General features: G+C 38.7%; 2 protein-coding genes across 16 annotated transcripts in view; one reads left to right on the forward strand and one right to left on the reverse strand.

The window, feature by feature from the left end:
- The window catches only part of Ppip5k2 (diphosphoinositol pentakisphosphate kinase 2), a 93,165-nt gene extending 90,122 nt beyond the window's left edge, over positions 1–3,043 (reverse strand). For 6 of the 13 annotated variants that reach the window (XM_029565893.1, XM_029565900.1, XM_029565899.1 and 3 more), the window contains exon 1: positions 2,821–3,041. The gene's annotated coding sequence lies outside the window, so the exon portion shown is untranslated. Of the gene's footprint in view, positions 1–2,820 lie in introns of all 13 variants that reach the window. The other 7 variants (XM_017799367.2, XM_008838034.3, XM_029565897.1 and 4 more) reach the window with 3 other exon arrangements.
- Positions 3,044–3,092: 49 nt separating this feature from the next.
- Gin1 (gypsy retrotransposon integrase 1) overlaps positions 3,093–14,468 on the forward strand; it is a 36,262-nt gene continuing 24,886 nt past the window's right edge. For 2 of the 3 annotated variants that reach the window (XM_008838035.3, XM_029565904.1), the window contains exons 1-3: positions 3,093–3,215; positions 11,254–11,399; positions 13,502–13,695. In XM_008838035.3, coding sequence (XP_008836257.1) covers positions 11,261–11,399; positions 13,502–13,695 — 333 coding nt within the window. In that variant the 5' untranslated portion in view covers positions 3,093–3,215; positions 11,254–11,260. Of the gene's footprint in view, positions 3,216–11,253; positions 11,400–13,501; positions 13,696–14,468 lie in introns of those variants that run through there. The other variant, XM_029565905.1, reaches the window with a different exon arrangement.

Raw genomic sequence — 14,468 nt, forward strand, 5'->3', positions numbered from 1 at the left:
CCGATCTATTAATTCAACTGTAAACCTAAAAATTTACAGCCAATTTTGAAAGAGATGCATCTTAACTCTGGAAATCGTTATTGAATATGTCAATGCTGTTGTAATGAAATGCTTCTTCTAATTATGTGGTTATCAAATAATTTTTTTAAAGTCTGGGGGCCAATGTTTTGCCTTCCTGAAAGTTTCAAGGTAATGCTCACTTTGCTTCATCTGCAGTCAGCCTTGAGAACTGTTCCTCTTTGACAAAACTGAATTTCAACATTTTTCCCCCTGAACTTTGCTCAGCTGTGTCATTAACTAAGCTACTCAACGGCTCTAACCATCGACTGTAAGATGAGGTTACAAATCACACAAAATTTTGAAGATTAAATTACTATATAGATGCCACTGCAACTAGCATGTTAAGTACTCAGTAAATATTAGCTGTTTCTGTATTTTTCTATCAGTTATTATAACTAAGAATTTTCTGACATTTTAACTGGCAAAGAACAAATACAAACAATTCAATTCAGAATATGGCTATTAACCCCTCTAGCTAATGGATGCCACAGCAGCTTTCCATTCATGCTGCTCTTGGAGACCATGTTTTCTTTTCTAGTCTTACCACACTGCTTCAGGCTACCATGAACAAGACTGCCTGGGAGAAATAGCCTTCTCGCCCATGAGTTTACTGATCCAGGATAGGCCTGCCTCTTCTGTAAAAATTATACCACGGATAACCAGTCAATCCTACATGGTATTTAGAGTTCCCTTACCTAGACTTAAAAAAATCTTTCCAAGCCATCATTTCCATAGGTTGCACAAAAATCCACCCATGAGGTAGTAAGTTAACACTCGGAATATCAAAGGAAGCCAGAGCTCCTGTTCCTGCTGTTCAACCTGAACACAAATACATAACCAATTCTCCTGAAATCTCAAAAGCACTTTCCAGTAGCAACCTTGTTGTAAAGGTTAGCTAAATCCAGGGTACTACTACTAACCTACAGAAGATGTATAACCTTTACATTGACTTCTCTCTTCAAATGCCATAAAACTTTCTGCCTGGAATTCACTGTCATTCTTAGAGCAAATTCCTATATTCGCTTTGAAATAAACAACTGGAAAACTTTGAAAAATACTTTCCAGACAATTTTCATGCATCTATCAACTCAAAACACATACCAAAACCTCACCCTATCGTTTATGTTCTTTGGCATTTTTAAATCCCCTTACAGTTATTTGTTTCTACCAAAACCCAGTTTTTTTTCCCCATTTTTATTATCAAAAAATTTCAAATTTTCAGAAAGGTCGAAAAAACAATTCATATGCCTAGCATTAGAGTTAATAATGGCCAATATTTTGCCATAATTATTTCTTGTTTTTTTTTATTTTTTGTATACTTCTATTTTTTTTTAACTTCATCAACACACCATCTCAAAATACATTAGTATCTATCTCCCAAAAAGCAGGGACAAGTTTCCACAATACCACAGCCCCATTCCCACCTAAAAATATTAACATTAAAACATCTATATGCAGGTGCACCAAAGCTGTTTGAGAATAAGAACCCACTTTATACATTCCCAGCACTTTACTAGGTGGGCAGTATTTGCATGGCTGATCAATAAATGCATCAATTGTTCAATATAACTGCCTCAGAAGTCCTCAGCAAGTCCCATGGCTCTAAAACTTAAATAGCAAGTTTGTTCAACTCTAAGCCTTCTGTTCATCAGTTTTATTACTTTGAAAAAAGTCATGCAGTTAAGCATAGTATTGAGGTTCTGAACTACTTAATTCTATATTGCGTAATGCTTTCACAGAGACCATGACTGTCACTTGCCAGACACAGAAAGACACACCACATGTTTTAAAAGGATGAACACTTTTAGCCACTGAAAATGTTAGTAAAGAAACAATACAGAGTTCTGGATTCAGACAGATCTAGTTTCTAGTAAAGATTCAAACGCTTGCTTGCAACAAAATCCACGAGGACAAGTTATGAGAACTCACTAAGTCTCCATTTTTCCCTCTGAAAGATGGAGTAATTAATAAACCTAGTGGGACTTGAGAAGAGTGAATGAAAACATATGCAAAGTATTTGGCATTGTAACTCATTAATGGCATTATGTTATCCGTCTAAAATGAAGGCCGTGTATTTGAGCAAAAAAACAAAAGCCTTGTGTAGACTAGGACGCTAGTGCTGAAGTCGCCATGCTTCCGACTTCTAGCTCAGCCATCAACAACGCTGTGAAGCAAGACAGCTATTACCCACAACACTCCCAAGGGTGATAACTCTCAGGAAGTTGTCCGAGACCCGGTGAACAAGATCCAAAGGTCATCACCCGGCGGGAGGATGCATCACTGTGTAATCTAGGAGGTTGCGGCAGTGACCAGCAGCCTCGCAAAGCGCACAGAGCTTTTGTTCTTTGAAAGTGGGCGTGGAAGCAAGCACCCGCAGAGTGAGGAAGACTAAGCACCGGACGTTTCTCCCAGCCACCTCTACCCAGAGCAGTCCCCGAACCCTGCTGCCCATTTCAGCGAAAGGAGACGCAGCAGGAAAGAAACCGGGCAGCTCTCTTCGAGCTAAACCGCAATTTCTAGCGCTCAGTTAACCCAAGAAATGAAAGGAGGAAGCGATGTGAGAAAGGAAATCGAGCCAGGGAAGGACCCCCGGGCTGCACTGTCACGCCTCCGCGCCCACGCTGTCACTCTCTGCAGGACGCACCCTCGGTGGAGCGTGTGTGTCTCGGCTCCGCGGAGAGGAGTCGGACCCAAAACGCAGCGGCGGCTGCAAGCCTGGCCGTCGGGTTCCCAGTGTCCCGCCTCTCCGCCGGTCCTCACCTGCCACAGCTGCGGTGGTTAGCGATCTGCCGGAGACCGCTGAGCCCATCCAGGTTTTGGTTCTTCCCCGTAGTTCCGGGGTCGGGGGCCAGGTGTAGTGCAGAGTCGGCTCCCGAAGGCTTGGACCTGAGCGCTCCCCGGGAGCAGCAGCGCAGGGGCCGGCAGGGCTACACCGCGCGAGTCCTCGACACGCCTCTTCCCCGCCCGCCTCGGGTCTCACACACAAACTCCACCGGCCGGAACAGTTTCCGCCGAACAACGATCCGCCCAACTCTTTTGTGACCGAGGTTCCACAGCCCTCACCCGGACTCTGACCCCGCTAGTTCCGTTTCCGGCAGCACCAGATAAGTCGCGTGAGGAGAGTTAAAACCTGTCGTTTGCATTTAGGAACACCGGTGAGTGGTCCTTCTGGCGTGTTCGGTGGTACCTATTGCTTTTTTTTAAAGTGAGGCGAATGGGGACAGAAACTTCAAAGCCATTCCCCGAAAGGGTGTGAGGCCGGGGATGTTGCGCAGGCGCCATGGGAGGCGGGAGGGCCTGGGCCCCGGGAGGTGGCGCGTCGAAGGAATTGAGTTGTCAACGGTCAATTTCCGGCTTCTGCAAAGATTACCTGGACCTTGCCCTCGGCAGTTCTGTCAGCAAGCTGTCAGTGCTGAGCAAGCGCGTCCTCCCGTGCCTCGCCAGCCCGCAAGTCCGGTGGGCGGCCGGCCAACCGAAGCCCGGGCCATTGCCTGCTCTACGAACGCTTATTCCAATTTTAAGAACAGAAACGAGCTCAAAAGGGAGTTTCGCCACTTAGCTTTGAAAGAAAAATAGACTTTTTATTTCACTGTGGATTTATTTAGCCTTTCGTGGACATTTCAGGACTACAGTAGAGAATCTTCAGAATGAAAATGAATTTATCCTATGTGACTTTATTTGTATGCACATGGAATTGAGGGGATTTCTTGTTAAGCCAATCTGTACGTTTGAGTGGGACAGACTATAAAGGTCTGTGAGTGTTGACTTCCCAGACTTCTCCCAGCTTTTGCCAATGTCTATATAAACTGTACTGTACCACTTTTCAGAGATTAAAATTGAATAGTTCAGAAGTCAAAGTTCTAACTCCAGTGTATTTATTGAAACATTGCAAATTTTACGTTTTTAAGTTGGAATACAAGCATATTGTAATCTTGTGCCCGTTGTAACTAGTTGCTTATGTTGGTAGTTTATTGGTTTTTACACATGATGAAACACAAATCCTTATTTAAAGGGATATTTAATTGTTTTAATGTTTTGGATACACAAGATAGTATTATTAAAGAAGTAATAAGTATTAGTACAAATATTAATTTTATTTGATCTTGTACAAAGAGCATAGTGTAAAAGTTTTAACCAAATCTTGACCTTCTCCCAAAACCAGAAATTGCAATCAGCAATTTCAATATCTTTTCTAGCTCCTAAGTTCTTAAAAAATACAAGCTATTCAAAGAAGTCCTAAAATACAAGTTTGCATCTTCGTGATTTTTCTTATACATTCACTATTTTTCCTTGCCTTTCTACCTTGTCATCTTTTTAATGCACTTTGTGAACTGCATTAAACTATAACATAAGTCATTATAAAGTATGTACATCCATGAACCAGGCATAGTGGCTTCTGTTTGTATCCCCATACTTGGGAGACTGAGGCAGGAGGATCACCATGGATTTGAAGCCATCCTGGACTACAGAGTGAGTTCCAGAACAGCCTTGGCTACAGAGTGAAAAAAGTAAATACACCTCCTGCTGGGTCTTCAGGATTTTACTATTAGCAATAAACCACTGTAATTATTGCTGTAAAACATTAATTACTGTTAACAAAAAGATTTAAAATCTTTTTCTTATTTTAGAAAACAAGTTTCTATTACTTTAAACAACTTGAAATGAACGTCAATATTTAAATATAGCAATGATTATATATCATTTTGCCATTTGGAAAGGACATTTCAAATCTATAATCTCTATTTGTGAAAAAGGAGGGACGGTTATTATGTCCTTTTTCCATACATGGATACTGAGGCCTAAGGAACGGTCATGCGCTTTTAACTCCCAAAGTCTGCGTCTTCTTAGACTTACCTGCTTATGCCTATATGTATTCTGGCCAACAATCATGGCATCTTTGGTAGCACTTAACACTTGCGTTTGCTTGTGTACTGATGTCCTACTGTGGTTTTACTTCAAATCTTCCCTTGGCCTAATGATGTTGAACATTTGTATATGTGTGCCCTATCTCTTTAGTAGACTCTCTTGTTCAAATTTTTCACCCATTTTTTAAGTTGAGTTGGTTTTTCTTGTTAAGCCTTGAGAGTTCTATACAAATTCTGGATACAAATTATTTGTCATAGATGTATACTACAAATATTTTTCCCTCACTTGTGTTTTTTCTCTTAGCAGCATCTTAAAAAAATGACTTTTTCCTTCTTAGTTGATGCTTTTTATTCACTCCATAGTAAGATGCCACCTCACAATAGTTCACAAGCATTTAATTTTTTTTTCTTTTCTAAAAATACTATAGTTTTTAGGTCTTACATTTAGGTCTGTGGTCTATAGTTAGTTAATTTTTATGTGCATTGAGAATTGAAGTTCATCATTTTTTTCATATGGATGCTTAATTGTTCCAGCATTTCTTGAAGACATATCTTTTCTTCAGAATTCTTGTTGAAAATCAATTTACCATATCTGAGTGGCTGTTTGTAGACACTATTCTATCCAGTGGATTGACAGCTGTTATTTTGCCAGTGCCGCAATGTCGATTACTGTAGCACATAAGAACTTACAAGAAGTCTTAAAAATCACCAAATGTGAAATTCTTCACCTATATCATTTTCAAAGTAATTTTAACTGCTATAAGCCCTTAGATTTTATCAGTTTTAGATTCAGCTTACCAGTTTTTATAAAAGAAAGTCCTGGGTTTCTGGTTGGGGTTGCCTTGACTCTGTAAATTAATTTGAGAAGAATTGGCATGTTAATGAAGTGACCTAGTTTTTTTTCTTCCCTCATTATTGAGATGGGAGTGTCTTATAGTTTTCTCTATTCTAGACAGAAGACTTTTTATAGAATTTCAGAAAAGTTACTTCCATTTTCACTGTTACCATCCTTGAGTTGAATGCTATTCCTCTGCTCTAAAGAACATCAAGCCATCAGTCATGTAATTTTTCCCTTTGTTTCCAAAGGCATCTAGCATCCCTTTCATTAAAACTTTTTGGATTATACTCTTCTTGTAAGGCAATTTCATTTATCTAACTATCAGTCAATCTATCTGTCTATCTATTTATTTATTTGCTAGAGCAGTAAGATAAGAAGCAAAAGGTTCAAATAGGAAAGTCCTCAAAGTATCATTATTTGCAGATTCTGTACCTAGAAGAACCTAAAGATTCCACCAGAAAATGCTTAGAATTGATAAAACACTTTGTGAGAAAAGTGGCAGGATAAAAAAATTCACATATAAAAATCTGTAGCCTTCCTATATTCCCTTAATAAACAGAAGTCAAGGAAATAATTCTATCCACGATTGCCAAAAACAAAAATACCTTGGAATAAACTTAGACAAGGAAGGGAAAGAGCTCTGGAATGAAAACCATAGAACAGTCAAAAGAGACTGAAGAAGACACTGGAAGATGGAAAGACCTTCCATGCTTATTGGTTAAAACAGTGTTTTAAGAGTGAGAATTATGAAAATGACTATCTTACCAAAAGCAGTCTACAGAGACAATGCAATCCCCATCAAAATTTCAGTGCTATTCTTTACAGAAATACATATTTATTTATTTATTTATTTATTTGTTTGTTTATTTTGGTCTTTTTGAGACAGGTTCTCCCTTGTAGCTCCAGCTGTCCTGGAACTCACTATGTAGACCAGGCTGGCCTTGAACTCTCAGAGATCTGCCTGCCTCTTCCTCCCGAGTGCTGGGATTAAAGGTGTGTGCCACCATGCCTGGCCTAGAAATATATAGTTTTAAAAGAAACCAAAAAGTCTTTTGAAGGGGCTCAGCAGTTAAGAGGACTGACTGCTCTGGTATAGGACATAGGTTCAGTTCCCATCGTTCATATGGTGGCCAGCAGCCATCTGTAACTCCAGTTCCAGGGGCTCTGATGCTCTCTTCTGGCCTCAGTGAGCATTGCATGCATGGGCATGTAAATACATGCAAATGAAATACCCATACATACAAAACTAAAATTAGCTGGGTGTGGTGGTGCACCTTTAGTCCCACCACCTGGGAGGTAGAGGCAGGCGGATCTGTCTGAGTTCAAGGCCATCCTGGTCTACATAATGAGTTCCAGACAAGCTGGGGGCTACAGGGAGACCCAGTCTCAAAAAAAAAAAAAAAAAAATTAATTAAAATTAAAAATTAAAAAATACCTCATTTGTAAAGACAAAAGGCCTCAGATAGCCAAAGAAATCCTGAGCCAAAATAAGTAAATAAGGCTGGAGATATTGTATCTGAATTCCAGTTACATTGCAGAGCCATAGTAACAAAACCAGCATGATGCTGGCATAACAGATATGTAGGTCAGTGGAACAGAATGAAAGATGCAAATATGGAACCCATGTAGCTACAGCCACCTGATTTTTGACATAGTTGGCAGAAATGCTCTTTGGAGTCAAGACAGCATCTTTAACAATTGGTGCTGGAAAAACTGGATATCTATGTGTACAAGACCTCTTACCTTGCACAAAATCGACTTCAGATGAGTCACCTTAGCATAATACCTGAAACTCTGAAATTGCTACAAGAAGAGGTAGGGAAGATACATCAAGATGTAGGCATAGATGAGGACTTTTTAATAGGACTCCAGTTAGGAAATAAGACCAATTGAAAAGTGACAGTAGAATAGTTAATGTTTTCAGCTTGACAGGATTGATAACTGCTGGGAGAAGGAGTATCAGTTTTCTTTAAGGGTATAACACCTTGTATGTTGACCAGACCCCAAGGCATAGACCCACACCCAAGAGCATTAGAGGAACACAAATTAGACTCAATAGGCCTTTAAAAAAGGAAAAAAATAGTAATAGAGGATATGAAATTGGGGTTGGGGAGGTAGGAAGGTAGGTTTGGAGATAAAGGAGAGGGTCTGAATATGATCGAAATATATTGCATGAAATTCTCAAGGAATCAAAAATATTTTATCAAGTATTTTGTAGCAGCAATGAGAAAAATAATACAGGCACTTCCTGAAATTAAAAAGCTTCCGTACACCAAAGGAAACAGTTAATTGAGTGAAGAGACAGCCTGCAGAATGGGAGAAAATTATTGCCACCTATACATCTGACAGAGGATTATTAAGATGGGCTATGAACTGAACAGAGAGTTCTGAAAAGAAATATAAATAGCCAAAATATTTTTTTAATTGTTCAGCATCCTTAACGATCAGGTGAACGAAAATTAAAACAACTTTGAAATTGCATCTCACTGCAGTCCAGAATGGCTACCATCCATGAATCAAATGACAGCAAATAATGGCAAGGATGTGAGGAAAGTGGAACTATTATTCACTGTTGGTGGGTGTGTAAACTGAGGCAGCCACTATGGAAATCAGCATGGGGCTTCTCTAGAAAAGAAAAAAAGAACTTCCATATGACCCTGTTGCACAACTCTTGGCATATACCCAAAGGTCTCTGTATCCTGCCACAGAGATATTTGTAAATCCATGTTTATTCCTGTTCTATTCACAGCAGCAAGAAAATTGAATCAGCATAGATGTCTATCAATGAATGAATGGATAATGAAAATATGGGATATATACAGTGACTTTTATTCATCCATAGAGAAATACAAAATGAAAATACAAAATTTGCAGAAAAATGAATGGAACTGAAAATTATTATATTTAGTGACCCAGGATCAGAAAGACAAGCACTGTATATTTTTTTCCTTATTTGGATCCTAGCTTCTAGTTTTCAAAGATGAATATTTGAGAGTAGTGTGTATGGAGGCTAAGAAACTAGAAAGGAGTCCAAGAGGGGGAAAGCTCTAAGGGAGGATGGTAGTGGACAATGAACATATGTTTCCACATAGGAAAAGTGGAAGAGGGAATGTAGAGGGTGGGAAGGTTTCGGGAGCATTAGGGAGAGGAGTAGGGGGTGGGTGTCAACTCAAATGTATATATGAAAAAGCCATAAGGAAATCTACTTTGTAAGCTAATTAAAAAATTAAATTAGCTGGGCATGATGACACATACCTTTAATCCCAGCACTTGGGAGGCAAATACAGGTGGATCTTCCTGAGATTGAGGCCAGCCAGGACAGCTGCAGCTATAGGAAGACCCTGTCTCAAAACAAATAAATGCATGAATGAATTTTCTTTTAATTTTTTAAAATTGTAATAAGGTACTCATGTAATTACTATCTTAACCTTTTTAAAGTATATAGTTAATTGTCACTAAATATATTCATGTGAAACCATCATGACTACCCATCTACAGAACTCTTTTAGTCTTGTACAAATGAAACACTATATCCATTAAACAATAATTTCCCTTTTCTCCCCAGTTCCTGGAAATCACCATTCTAATTTCTCTCTGTGAATTTGACAGTGTCTATCTGCAGTCTATCACTAAACTACATCCCCTATTCTGATCCATTTGTTTTAGAGATGTTTGAGAAACTGATAAACTTCATTAGTTTGATTTGAAGTATAACCATCTATTATAAAATAAAATAAAAAACACATATATTTAATGGAAAGGGGTTAATGTAAGGTACAATAAGTCACCAGGTGTGGTAGCACACTCCTTTAATCCCAGCAATCGGGAGGCAAAGGCAGGTGGATCTCTGTGAGTTCAAGACCAGCTGGTGCTACAGAGAGATCCTGTCTCAAAAGACCAAAATAAAAAATTAATTAATTAATTAATTTAATTTAATTTAATTAAAAATGGTACAGTGAGTCACCCCTGTAATTCTAACACAGGAAGCTGATGGCTATATCACAGGTGAAGAGATATAATAGACTGTTTGAGCTGGTATCATATATATAGTCTGTCCTACTTTGTTCTAGTATTCTCTCTGCAATAATAGATTATCTGGCTATCTTTAGAGTTTTGAAATTGTTAGTATTGGTATTGGAGTTCCTGCAGAAAGCAGAAAATACTCTCTTTGGGGATAAAGAAAATTTGATGATGCTCTTATTTTCAGAGTTACAGATAGGAGCAAAGAAACCTAGAGATTTGCAGCAGAAAAAGAAAATTGTTGCCACTTTCATGACCAAAGTTTCAAGAAGAACTGAGGTTGACTGCCAGTGAGGGAGGGAAAAAAAAAACCTACAAGGCAGGGGCCGGAGAGATGGCTCAGCAGTTAAGAACACGGCTTTTGCAGAGGACCAAGGTTCAATTCTAGTCACCCACCTGGCAGTTAACAGTTGCCTGAAACACCAGTTCCAGGGGCTCTGACACCCTCTTCTGACCTCCACAGGCACTGCATGACACATACATGCAATACACTCATACAGATAAAATAACAATTATAAATAAGATTTTTTTAAAAGAACAAGACAGACAGGCTCCCAACAGAGCTCTTTGTTGAGAGATGCAGCTTTACCTAAAGTAAAAGCTAAAAACCAAGTATCTTAATCTCTTCTGCATTCTGATTTGCCTTGTCATTACCTTGTGTTGGGCAATTCCTGTTGGAAAACAGTACATACAGTCTGTCAGGTGGGGGTCTGTCTCCACAAGCACAGCATCCAGGAAGGAAGGTCAAATTGATCTTGAGAGTTGAGTGTGATAGGAAAGCAAATAACCACCACAGTGTCTCTCTCCACTGAAAATAGGAAACAAATGTGGGTTTTTTCCCTCTCTTTTTAGCAAGGTCCCCAGTTTGTTTTTGTAGTGCAGCCAGATTTTTCTTCCTAATACTGACAAAATCACTTTTGTTAAAGAAAAGCTAGTTAGGTCAGGAGAACAGACTAGATCTGAGATCTGGTTGCTAAACATCTCTGTCATTTATCGTTTGAACATTTACAGAATACATCTAACATGATTTAGGAAGGATTTTATTTGCTTTGCAGTGATCTTAAATGTATTTTAAAGTACTATAAAAATTATGCTTCTCTCCTTATTTATTTAAATACTACATAACAACATCAACCTCTTTAAATAACATTTCTGCGGATGCTAATGAGAGACTCCAAGCAAACCCTTGAGGTACATTTGCTCATTTCCTTCCTTTTTCAGCATTTCTTATCACATGAAAAAGGTGTACAAGATAATTTGTCGTGATCTATCTCAGAAGTAGCATTCAGATATTTCAGTTCACAGACAGCAAGCACTCTGTTCTTTTTCTGTACTGCAGTTATCGCTCTCAAGATAATATTCTGGGAATGCTCAATTCATACATAAGCAGAAATGGGACAGAAGCCTGAACTGAAATAGCAACTGAATTATATTGTCACTTAAGTAATGTCTTTAAATGCTCTTTCCTAGGTTCACAATGGTCCGTAGTGGGAAGAATGGTGACCTTCATCTTAAACAGATTGCATATTATAAAAGAACAGGTGAATACCACCCAACCACACTGTCCAGCGAGAGAAGCGGCATACGGAGAGCGGCGAAAAAATTTGTCTTCAAAGGTGAAATTAATGTCTGAATCCTAAATTAGTAACTCTCCTCCAATATGTTGTAGAATCCCAGGAAATTCTCTAGTATTTGATTGTTGCTAAGCAATTATCAGTTAAATTGAAGATACTATTCAAAATCAAATAGAAACCACAGTGATGCTAACTGGAAGCCAGTAAGCATGAAAAAGACCTGTTAAATTATAGATCAAAAGAGATACCATGAAAAAAAAATACTCAAGTTAATTTCTCTTGCTTTTTGTCCTCCAGTGATTTTTGACCTATATGACACGTCTTTAGGGACTGTTACCACTGTATTGAGGAAACTGATGCTTTATATGAAAATGTTAGCAGGATTAGCTAGTTTGTTTACTAAAATAAATGAATATGACTATGTTCCTTGTTGACTTTTATCCACATCTTCCCTTACTGTCATTAATTATTCTCAGGATTGCATTTGTTTTCCTGTTTTGACACTCCATCAGTAGATTAAATATTTGAGAAGTAGGATAATTATCTTGAAAGCTAATGATGCCCTCCCCACACTGTGCCCTTCATTGGAGAAAACAAATTGAAGATGACATCAGCAAAAAACAGAGTCCACAGATAACTAAATGAACCTTAGTGCATTAATAGCAGCTTTACTTTAGGCTTTTTCCAAAGCAGGTCAGAATATAAAGTCATAAATTCTAAGATTATAAATAAATACCTGCTCATGGCTCCCTATATACACCCTTGTCAGTAACTCCTTATGCTTAATATCAGGCAAACCTCTTAGACTACAGTGGAGGCGTGTCATCCATTCATGTATTCAATCATTTATGTTAAAAATGTTTATTGAATTTCTACTATGTGTCAAAAACATTCTAGTCCCTAGAGCTATATTAATGAGTAAGATAGGATTCCTGCCCTCGGGTTTCTTACCTTTTAATTTAAGACATGTGCTTATTAAGCATTTTAATATGTTAATGATGTGTCTGGACTTTGAATAACTACCCCATCTAGACTGGAGTACTGTTGTCTCCCTGTTCCCGGTTGCTTCTTGACTATAGATTCTTTTTATGTACTGCTTAAGAAAACAGAGCTTAAGACTTGTTGGGGAACCCTGCTGCTAGGGTTGTAGTCCTCCGTGTCCGGATAGCTCTAAGAGGCTCGGTGAAAGATTGGAAGGACTCCCCTTCTCAGCAGGGGGCCTCCTGCTCTCTTCCTGACTCACCTGGAAAGTGCCGCCAAGCATGGATGCCTAACCTTATTTGGAACATGACCTTTGCCGTAGTTACCTGGAGTAAAAACTACCCCCAGGTTTTTTCTATATGAAAATTAGGCATAGCCCGTAGTTGGGAGCCTACTGCACATGTAAATAAAGCATACTATGAGCACCTATCAGCTGAGGCATTGGCTACTGCCCCCACACTATATTTTCCCTAGTTTTCCCACTGAATAAATGGAGCTGTTTCACTGAGTCTGGAGCTGTTTGTATCATTGAACCTGCCTCCCCAGAAGGGCTTTCTTCCATCAGTGCTCACTGGCTGTCCTGACCCCGCTCATCGCTTCTGCTCCCTTTGTCCTCGTGGAGCGGTGGCCAACGATCCACGAGGAGAGGGAGCAACCCCACAAAGGGTTAACTTACTCCTGCTGAACCATCCCTACCTTTACTCAGATCCAGAGGAAGGAAAGGAAGGGTACTTGCTTATAAGAAATGTAGTCAATGATGAAATACTTTGGAAAATTTTGTTATCAGAAGATGCTCATCTAGACATATTCATTTGACAGTTTATGCTATTTTTAGGAGGCATCTACAAGTGTTTTGCTAATTTGAATACTCCCAAAGCAAGGCTCATATTCCCATAGTTATCACATGCCTTGATGAGCAAACTAACTCAATTTGTATTGATAACTGCAAAATTATAGCAGCCAGTGCTTCTTCTAAATATCTAGTAATAGCTGAGGATCTTTCAGAATGCATGGTAGTATCATTACAAGTCAATATTCTGATTTAAAGAAAGATTTTGTAAAAATAAAATTAGAAATCTTCATGGTTTGAAGTTAAGTCGATGCTTGTCTTAACACTATATAAAGCAATGAAAATTAATTCATTTTGATGTCATCCATTTCAGAAAAAAAGCTGTTTTATGTTGGGAAAGACAGAAAACAAAATCGTTTGGTGGTTGTTTCAGAAGAGGAAAAAAAGGAAGCCCTGAGAGAATGCCACGAGAGTGCCAGTGGTGCTCACCACGGCATATCCAGAACCCTCACTCTAGTGGAAGCCAACTACTACTGGACTTCCGTGACCAATGATGTCAAACAGTGGGTATGGCTTGTGTGTCTAAAAAATGTTGAATATCTTTCTAATAAATGTACAAAGATCATTATTGCTTAAAATGTACTGTATATATCACCAGTGAGATAAGTACTTTATGTATTGCTTTTTGTACAAAGAAAACATTTAAGTGGAAAGGAGATTTAGTTCCCTTTTTAAAAAAATATTTTATTATTTTTAATTTATGTGCATGAGTGTATTGCCTATATGTATATCAGTGCACCTGTGTCGTGCAGTGCCCACGGAGGTAAGAAGAGGGCATCAAATTCCCCTGGATCTGTAGTTACGGACGATTGTTAGCTGCTGTGCATGCTGGGAATTGAACCCAGGTCCTCGGCAAGAGTAATCAGTCCTCTTAACTGCTGAACCATCTCTCCAGCCCCTTATTTTCCTTTATAAATCTTTGAAACCAATAAAGTGTAATTTGAACTAAAAAAAATACATTATTTTGATAGATGATTATTGAGAACTGGATTATTGAATTCCTTTTGACAGGCACAATTCAATAGAGACTAAAGTTCCTTTGCTAACAATGTTCTTAATGCCAGTCACACAAGATTCTCTGTGTGAGTGAAAATAAGCATGCTCATAGCATGTCGGTCCCAGCATGGCCTCAGCTTCTGTGCCTGTTCCATCTCGAGACAGAAACTGTCAAATTAAATTGCAGGAACCTAAAACCAAATACCTACAAAATCAAATTGTAACCTTCTATGTATTCCTTTATAGCATTTGGTGAAATAATTGTCAAATGCTTATTATTTGAG

This window comes from Nannospalax galili, unplaced genomic scaffold (genome assembly GCF_000622305.1).
Source record: "Nannospalax galili isolate Female #2095 unplaced genomic scaffold, S.galili_v1.0 scaffold578, whole genome shotgun sequence".
NCBI classification, from domain to species: domain Eukaryota; kingdom Metazoa; phylum Chordata; class Mammalia; order Rodentia; family Spalacidae; genus Nannospalax; species Nannospalax galili.